The sequence below is a fragment of the Alligator sinensis genome, unplaced genomic scaffold, assembly GCF_000455745.1.
Source record: "Alligator sinensis unplaced genomic scaffold, ASM45574v1 scaffold460_1, whole genome shotgun sequence".
In the NCBI taxonomy this organism is placed as follows: domain Eukaryota; kingdom Metazoa; phylum Chordata; order Crocodylia; family Alligatoridae; genus Alligator; species Alligator sinensis.
In genome coordinates this window covers 60,205-69,631 of record NW_005842553.1, presented here as the reverse complement: position 1 = coordinate 69,631, position 9,427 = coordinate 60,205, and the positions used below count along the sequence as shown (strand labels likewise).

At 47.4% G+C, this 9,427-nt stretch overlaps 1 protein-coding gene across 1 annotated transcript in view; it reads left to right on the top strand.

The window, feature by feature from the left end:
• LOC112551671 (receptor-type tyrosine-protein phosphatase T-like) overlaps positions 1–9,043 on the top strand; it is a gene marked incomplete at its 3' end in the record, with an annotated part of 373,371 nt that extends 364,328 nt beyond the window's left edge. The window contains exons 5-6 of the mRNA XM_025213841.1: positions 525–640; positions 8,869–9,043. Of these exons, the coding sequence (XP_025069626.1) occupies positions 525–640; positions 8,869–9,043 (291 nt within the window). The remainder of the gene's footprint in view (positions 1–524; positions 641–8,868) is intronic.
• Between the last annotated feature and the right edge of the window lie 384 nt (positions 9,044–9,427).

Here is a 9,427-nt window from a genome sequence, read left to right as displayed (position 1 = left end):
AATGCCTGATGGTTTCAGGTCTGATTCCCTAGGATTCACTTAGCAATCAGCAAAACTAAAAAAGGATATGAAAAATTGCTTTGGGCCATGTTTGCTCTGAAATCTCATGGCTATTTGGTTTTTTTTTTAACCTTTGTAAATGTTGATATTTCCCTCTTATACAGCAGAAGTTGCTCTTTGCTTGTAGCAAACAACAATGAACCTCTGCTGGTGAGAAGTAATTGTGAACTGATGTTGTAGAACTGAAACTTAGTGTACTTCCTTGCTGTGCCAAAGTGTTATATGATTGCTTTGGCCATCCTGTATAATATCAATCTCTCCATGCTAAATAATTAAACAATACAGCTTTGCTTTGCTTTGCTTTGCTTTGCTTTGCTAAGTTACTTGGTCAAAGGGTAAACCTAGTATTTCCCTCACACCTACTAAGTAAGGATATCCCAATGGTTGTATGACATTGTCAATTACTGTCATGCTGTAACCGGGTAACATAATATTTTGCATCTTTTGTTTTTTCTTTTTTTTAGGAAAAGCACCTCACTTCCTGCGGCTTCAGAATGTGGAGGTTAATGTGGGACAGAATGCAACGTTCCAGTGCATTGCGGGGGGCAAGTGGTCCCAGCATGACAAACTCTGGCTCCAGGTAAAGTAACAAGGAAGCATAATCAAGTGGAATTGCCCTAGTCAAAATGAGTGGAAGGAGAAGAGCTGAGGAATAAAGGAGAAATTCCAAAAGGCCTTTAATGAAAGGAATTTCTTTGAAATTGTTCCAGTTTAGTGTTGTGTGGGGCACTAATGCAGAATGACAAAACTGGGTTGTTCAGATTCAACTCATGGCTTGATGCCGACTTGTATTCTTATGATCCATCTTCATGTTATTCAGTGGCACACAATATTATTGCTGTCTCAAAAATGCCTCAGTACTAAGAATACAGGTACTATGCACCTTTGTTCACATCAGTTGTCCTTTGCTTCTTCCCCAAGATTTCTCTTATTCCAAATGCTAAATAAGCAAGCAGCTGTTAAAAGAAAACTAAACCCTGCCACAACTTTCCTTTTTCCCAACTATTATAAATCTCCTCTTCTGTATCCACCCCAATGTTGCATTGACCTCAGTACTGAAAACTAGCTGAGGATTTTTCTTAGGCTGAATCTTCAGATGACACGTAGTTGGCATAGCCAGAGCTACACTTATCTTTCCCAGTCCTTAGATTTCCCTAAGGAACCATGGAGCTGAACCTGTCCCCAACCAATTCTATGAGCAGGGGAGCAAATGCAAGTCTCAGGCCTTTAAATGTTGTGTATACTGCTTGCTGGGTGAGAAAAGATAGCTTGTACTGTTCAGTCTGGATACAGTGACACAGTTAAAATCTGATCTTTCAGCTTTAAAGAGTAAGAAATAGAAAGTTTAGCAAATTGGAAAGGGGAGAGTCCCAGCTTCTTTTTTGGGACACAGGGATTGCTGCTTCCCATTCTTGAACCCAGTTATATTAAATTACTCACTGAAGCTCCACTGAAGTCAGAAAAATTCTATTGCTACCTGAAGTATAGTGCAGTGCCAGAATCAGCCTAAATTTATGTGAAGTTCAAGCTGATTAACTGTGTTAAATTAGGACAGTTTGCAATGGTGTGACTGATACAACTTCAGTAAAGCATGTGCTTAAAGCTTATTGAATACAAGATAATTTAAGCAGGCATGCTTTCCTGAATTAAGGTCCTAAAAACAGTCCTTTCCCACTTACCTTAGGGCTTTGGTCTTCATCCCCCTGTGAACCTAGTTTAAAGCTAATCTAGTAAGGAGGGCTTTAAACTAGGCTCACTGGGGGTTGGAGACCAAAGCTCTGAGGTAAGTAGGGAAGTGAGAGATGTGGAGGAAGAGCAAGCAGGATGGGGCAACAAAGGAGGTGCTCTCATAGTTCCTGAGAAATCATGACAATCCACTCAGGTGCCTGTACATGAATGCACAGAGCCTGGGAAACAAGCCTGGGAAGAATTGGAAGTTCTTGCACAGTCAAAGAACTATGACATGATTGAAATAACAGAGAGTTGGTGGGAGCTCGCATGACTGGAGCACTGTCATGGATGGGTACAAACTGTTCAGGAAGGACAGCCAGGGGAGGAGAGGAGGAGTTGCACTTAATGTAAAAGAGCCATATGATTTCTCAGAGCTCCAGTATGAAACTGGAGATAGGCCTCTTGAAAGTATCTGAGTTATGGTTAGAGGGGAGAAAAACAAGGGTGATGTGGTGGGTGTCTGCTATAGACCACCAGACCAGGAGGAAGTGGTGGATGAGGCTTTCTTCAACAGCTAGCAGAAGTGTTCCCAGTCACAAGCCCTGCTTCTCATGGGGGACTTCAATCACCCTGATATCTGGTGGCAGGGCAATACAGCTGTGCACAGACAATCCAGGAAGTTTTTGGGGACAACTTCCTGGTGTAGGTGCTGGAGTAGCCAGCTAGGGGCCATGCTCTTCTTGACTTGCTGCTCACAAATAGGGAAGAATTGGTGGGGAATGTAGTAGTGGATGGCAACTTGGGAAGCAGTGACCACGAGATGATTGAGTCCAGGATCCTGAGGAAAGGAAGGATGGAGAGCAGCAAAGCAAGGACCCTGGACTTCAGAAAAGCAGACTTTGACTTGCTTAGAGAACTCATGGGTAGGTTCCCCTGGGAAGCTAGTCTGATGGGGAGAGGAGTCCAGGAGAGCTGGCTATACTTTAAAAAAGCCTTACTGAGAGTGCAGGAACATACTATCCTGATGCACAAGATACTAGCAAGTACGGCAGAAGACCAGCTTGGCTTAGCAGGGAACTCTTCAGTAAGCTAAATCACAAAAAGGAAGCTTATAAGAAGTGGAAACTTGGACAAATAACTAGGGAGGAGTATAAGAGCATTGCTCGGGTATGCAGGGATGAAGTCAGGAAGGCCAAAATGCAAATGGAGTTGCAGTTATCAAGAGCCGTGAAGGGTAACAAGAAGGGTTTCTACAAGTATGTCAGCAGCAAGACGAGGATCAGGGAAAGTGTGGGTCACTTACTGAATGGGGGAGGCAACCTAGTGACAGAGGATGTAGAAAAGGCTGAAGTGCTCAACGCCTTCTTCCCCTCACTCTTCACAGGCAAGGTCAGCTCCCAGACTACTGTACCAGGCAGCACAGTTGGGGAGGAGGTGAACAGCCAACAGTGGCAAAAGAACAGGTTAGGGACTATTTTGAAAAGCTGGACATATACAAATCCAAGGGGCCAGATGGGATGCACCCAAGGGTACTGAGGGAGTTGGCTGATAGAAAGAGGATAGAAAACTGGCTGGAGCATCAGGCTTAGAGGGCTTGATGTCTAGTTGGCAGCCAGTATCAAGTGGAGTCCCCATTGATCAGTCCTGGGGCTAGTTTTGCCCAATGTCTTCATCAATGACCTGAAATATGGAAAAGAGTCCCTCCCCCAGCAATTCTTCAGATGATTCAGAGTGATGTAGACAAATTGGAGGATTCACCCAAAAGAAATCTCATGAGGTTCTACAAGGACAAGTGCAAAGTCCTGCATTTAGGATGGAACAGTCCTATGCATCAGTACAGGCTGGGGGATGACTGACTGGGCAGCAGCTCTGCAGAAAAGAGCTAGGGTTACAGTGGACAATAAGCTGAATACAAGCCAACAATGTGCCCTTGTTGCAAAGAAGGCTAGCGGCATACGGGGATGCATCAGTAGGTGTGTTGCCAGTAGATCAAGATAAGTGATGATTCTCCTCTATTCAGCACTGGTGAGGCCACATGTGGAGTACTGTGTTCAGTTTTCAGTCCTCCACTACAGAAAGGATGTGGACAAATTAGAGAGAGTACAGTGAAGAGCAACAAAAATTGTTTTACACACATGTTGAGGGGGCCGGGGGACATGATTTATGAGGAAAGACTGAGGGAACTCGGATTGTTTAGTCTAGATAAGAGGAGACTGAGAGGGGATTTAATAGCAGCCTTCAACTACCTAAAGTGGAGTTTGAAAGAGGATGGAGGATGGAGCTAGACTGTTCCCAGTGGTGGCAGATGACAGAACAAGGAATAAGGGTCTCAAGTTGCAGCAAGGGAAGTTTAGGTTAGATATTAGGAAGAATTTTCTTACTAGGAGGGTAGTCAAACACTGGAACAGGTTACCCAGAGAGGTGGTGGAATCTCCGTCCTTGGAGGTTTTCAAAACCCAGCTAGACAAAGCTTTGACTGGGATGATCTAGTTAGGGCTAGTCCTGGTATGAGCAGGGGGGTTGGATTAGATAACCTCCTGAGGTCCCTTCCAACCCTAATTTTCTGTGATTGTATGATTCTATGGATGCTCCATCTGTTGTTTTGAGGCCTATAGCAAAGAATACCTCCAGTACCAACTACTGCAACACAAAAGTACACACTGGACACATCTACACGTGTGCTTTACTGTGGATTTGACTATTTAGCTCCCCAGTAAAGCATCACCATCTACATGTGCAACCATATTAGACCTCAGTAAACTAATGTATCTGTAAGCCCGACACAAGTACTATCCTACAGCGGAGTTTACTGCACCGCAGCACATATGTAGACCATGACCGGGGTGGCTGGGGCATGAGGGTACTACAGTCCAGAGGCTGCCTGACAGCTGGTCCCACACTGTAGCACCCTCATGCCCCAGCCCACCCCTCTGCAGTACATTAAGCCAGGGCAGAGCAGCTCCAGGCTAGCAGGCTGACCTCTCGGGGCCCCTGCCAGCTGGGGCTGCTCCACGCCAGCAAAATGTGCTGCAGTCTTGGGTGCATGCATAAACACTGTGCCTAGAAGCAATAAAGCTCAGCATGAAATGTGTCAGAATTTATTCAGGCACACTAATTTCATGTGTAGGTGTACCATTGCCAGGGCTGCTTGAGCATTCTGGGAATATTAACAAATGGTGGGCTAAGGGTATGAAGTTAACATGTTGGCTGAAAGAGCTTTAATACCAGTTTCAACTGTAATCTAAGCAGGACTGGAGCAAACAATAAGTTTATCTGAAGTTAAAGTTTAAAATGAATTCTAGGAAAATATTTGAGTCAGTAAGAGGTGCAGTGTACAAAATGACTTCATAGTCACTATAACTACTGTTGTCACACTTCTTACCCTAGCAGCTCCATTTTTAGCCACAAATTTCTTAAGTCATGTTGTAATTTAGCACCCCTGAGGTGTATCATTGCTTAATCTTTAGCTTGCTCTGATGCTTGCTGCCAAATGCTTTTGCCATTATGACTTCATGTGTGTAAAAGACTTCTGAGCTAAAGTGAGGTGAGCAATTTTCCCTTTAGATGCAAGCATTTGGGAGGAGAGCAATTTTTTTTGCTAGTGGGAACTTACTCTTTGAAACAAGCATGTAATGAAAATGACATTTGGAAATGACCCAAATGATTGATTACTGGAAATTGGCAAAATGGCACTACTTTTTTCTTTGCAACACCTAGCAAGCTAGATCAGCTTAACAATGTCAGATGTTTTGGCACAGCTTAACTTACTTTTATGCTGAATTCTTCCACATCTTGCTTCCAGTTAGCTGGACATGATAAACTGGGCTCCTTCCTTGAGGTGAATGTAACTGAAGTTCTGTAGGAAGTCAGGGCAGGGTGGCATCTTCTGATCCTCACTTGTTTAGAGAAATTCTGGAGGGTTAGGAAATTCTCTAATATTCACTTTCTGGCAGTATTTGAAATCTAAGCATGGATAGCATTCCAAATTCAGTCTATCTTTAAATTTGGCTCAACAAAAACACCACATCTGTACACCTGCAAAAGTAAGGATATACAAAATCTATGTGTTTGTGTTGGCAAAGCACACAAATGCATTGCTTACAAACACTTCTAAAAATCTGGACCATCTCCTAAGATAACTGTTGTATTATAGTTACTGCATCAAATTGTCAAACATGATTAAAAAAATGACTTGCAAAACTTGAATGCACATGACGCCCCTCATCTTAGGGGCAGAAGTTACACATAGACTGATTTAAGTGATCAGAAACTAGTTTAAACCTGTAACAGAACATAACTTCAGTGCATGTAAATCAGTTCAAAAATGGCTGAAACTGTCTTAAGGTAAACCTGGTTGAATATAGTATCAGACTTAACTGACTTGGGTCAAAACGGTTTATGAATCTTCTGTCCCAGACCCCTTTCTGGATTAAGCTAAAATCAGAGTCCAACAGCATCCCAGATGCTTTGCAGCCTTAGGCATGGCTGTGCTCTCTGCTCCAGAGAGCAAGGTTGGCCCCACCCCTCTGATCTCTAGCCTGAGCAGGGATGGGGGTCTGGCCAGACACATGGCCCCTTGATGAAAAGCGGGCAGGGAAGGGGTTTATTCTCCCACCCCTTACTGATGGACAGCGGCCCTGTCAGCCATTCCCCCCCCCCCTTCCCTGCTCTAGCGGCAGAAGAGGGAGCACATCCAGAGCTGGCTGGCATGGCCCCCACCTAGGGTAGCCATCATAGAGGACATTCCGGTTTTCTGCTACTCCGTCCTCTATCCTCTACTGATGCAAAACCTGATGCCTTTATGTCCTCTATTTTTCTCTTCAAGATAAAAATAGAGGACATAAGGGCATCCAGTTTTGTATCAATAGAAGGCAGAGGACAACCGGACTGTCCTCTATGCGGCTACCTTACCCCCACCATACACCTGCCTTGCCAGTGGCTGGGGCTGCAGGGCTAAGGCCAACTGGCCTGTGAGCGCTGCTGAGAGCAGAGGCAGAGGGGCCATCCCAGGCTGGGACACTGGGGCTGGGCCCTTCCCAGCAGGCTGCAGCTTGGGCTGGAGCTGTGTAGCTCCCCATACCCAAGCTGGGCTGGGCTGTCATGGAAGCCCCAGCAGGCTGAGAAGGGCCCTGAGGGGCTGGCCCTGGGGACAGAGCTTTTCCCATCCCACAGGGGCTGCGTAACACCTCAGCCTGGCAGCACAGGTGGGCGCTGACTGGAGAGTGGGCTTACCAGGCCAGCTTGGAGGTGCTGTTGGGCCCCGAGCCCAGCAGTCACTGCCACACCCGGGGCTGCAGGTGCACAGCCAGCTGTGGGCTGGTCAGGGCCGGGGGGGGCTGTTCTGCTCCTTTTCCTCCAGCTGCTGCTGCCATGGTCATGCCATGCCACTCTTGGTGAGGGCAACAAGAAGCTTCAGCCTCATGGCTTCTGCCTCACACATGGAGCTCTAGCTCCAGCCCCCAGATGCTTTCCACCCAGATGCCTTCTGCCTTCCAAGACGTCCAGGTGGAAGGCACCTGGGGGCTGCAGCCAGAGCTCCACACATGGAGCAGAGGCTGCTGGGTCTGGCAGAGCTGTTTTTCTCCCCTCACCTGCAGCCACAGCTCCAGTCCTGCTGCACCACACAGTGCCGCTCAGGGCAGGGGGAGTTTCCATCAGCTCAGCTGCTCCAGCCCAGCAAAGGTTGAAGCCATTGGGCTAAAGGAATCTCCCCCCATCTCAAGCAGAACTGCACAGCAGGTGCAGGAGCTGCAGGTGAGGAGAGAAAAACAGCCCTGCTGGGCCTGGTGGCTTCTGCCAGGCCCAGCAGCTTCTTCCCCATGTGTGGAGCTCTGACTGCAACCGCCTTCCACTTGGACACTTTGGAAAGTGGAAGGCATCTGGGGAATGGAGCTGGAGCTCCACACACAGAGCAGAAGCTGTGGGGCTGAAGCTTCCCACCTCCCCTGCCCTCCCATTCCCCACCCAGAGTGGTGTGGCATAGTGCAGCAACAACAGTGGCAGTGGCAGGTGAAGGGGACAGAACAGCCCCCTGGGCCCCGACCAGCCCACAGCTGGCTGTGCACCTGCAGCCCCAGGTGCTGCACAGCACAGCGGGCATGGCGGTGCCTCTGAGCTGGCTTGGGATGTCTGCTCCCCAGCAAGCCCCAACCCATGCTGCCAGGCCAAGCTGTAACACAGCCCCAATGGGTTGGGAAGGGTCTGAGGGCCAACCCCACAGGGCCCTACCCAGCTGGCTTGGGTGCAGGGAGCCAGAAGCATTCTAGCCACACAGCCCCTATAAGCCCAGCCCAAGCTGCCCCTCTGTCTCTGGCCTTAGCAACACGCCAGGGCAGGCTGGGCTCAGCTCTACAGCCCCAGCTACAGCTGCAGCTGCAGCTTCAGCCCTGGGTGGACAGCAGGGCCATGCTGGTAGCTCTGGTCAGGCCCCCACCAGCCAAGCAAGAGCTGGGGGAAAATCTGGACAGAACCCAACTGGGGTCCGATGCTCAGAGTCAGGTGAGTTTAATCCCCACCCCTTGCTCCCCTTTGCCTGATGCACTGCCCTGCTGGTGTGTGGCCTTGGGTACAAGTCTGGCAATGACTGCTTCCCACCTATCCCTCCAGGCACAGCCTAGATGGGGTCCCTACAGGCCAGGGTGGGGGTTGAAACCCCTCCACAATCATACTTAGCCCCTGTGGGGGCTCTGCCATGCCCCCAGGTCAGCTTCCCTCCAGCCTTGTGACTGTTGCAAGGGGAAGGGAGGGCTGCTTCAGCACCCCCCAGCTTCTAGCCTGAGCCACTGCAGGCATGTGCCTGCATTTCCAGAATTAAACATGAATGTCTGTGCACTGGCAAATCAGTTCAATCTTTGCAGGTTAGACTAACCTGCAAAGATTGAATCAATTCAGGCTCCAGCTTTTTGAATGTCTGTCCCTAACCCTATTGCATGTGTTAATTCAGACAAACAGATGTTTGTTTACATTTTGTGGGTGCATCTTTGGAGGCCTTTTGGAACTTTGTATGATATAAATTGCTTACTTAGCAGACATCATTAAACAGAAAGTTCTAAACGGTATTTATATAAAGCATAACAACAAGCGCATTTGTCAATCTCTCTATCTCTTATTTATTTGTATTCTTGGTTGCTCTGGCAGCAATGGAATGGAAGGGACACTGCCTTAATGGTCACCAGGGTGGTCAACCACAGACGGTTTTCGGCTACAGTCAGTGTAGCGGACACTTCTCAGCGTAGCATCAGTAAATACCGGTGCGTGATTCGCTCAGATGGTGGCTCTGGAGTTTCAAACTATGCAGAACTAATAGTGAAAGGTAAGTAGCATTAAATAAAAAATACATAATGGATATTGTGTGCATGTAACAGTAGTTCAAGTGGAAATGCATATATAACTTTGTCCAGTGTGGTTTATGAATTTCTCAGGGCCCAGTTATTTTTCAAATTGTGTGGAATTTGGATAGGGTAGGTAGAGGTGGATTTTTTTACAGAATGAAAAACAGATTTTATATTTGATTTTAATGACACACGGAATGAATTGGGAAAAGAGGGGTTCCTTAGACCTCCAGATTCCTAGCTGCACATGAGAAGCACTCCTGGCAGCTCAGGACAGGAGCATTGAAAGATGGCTTTGTGTCACCTTTGTACTTTCCTGATCATAGGTCACTATGCATTGGTCTGGCCACGTGCACAACTCACAG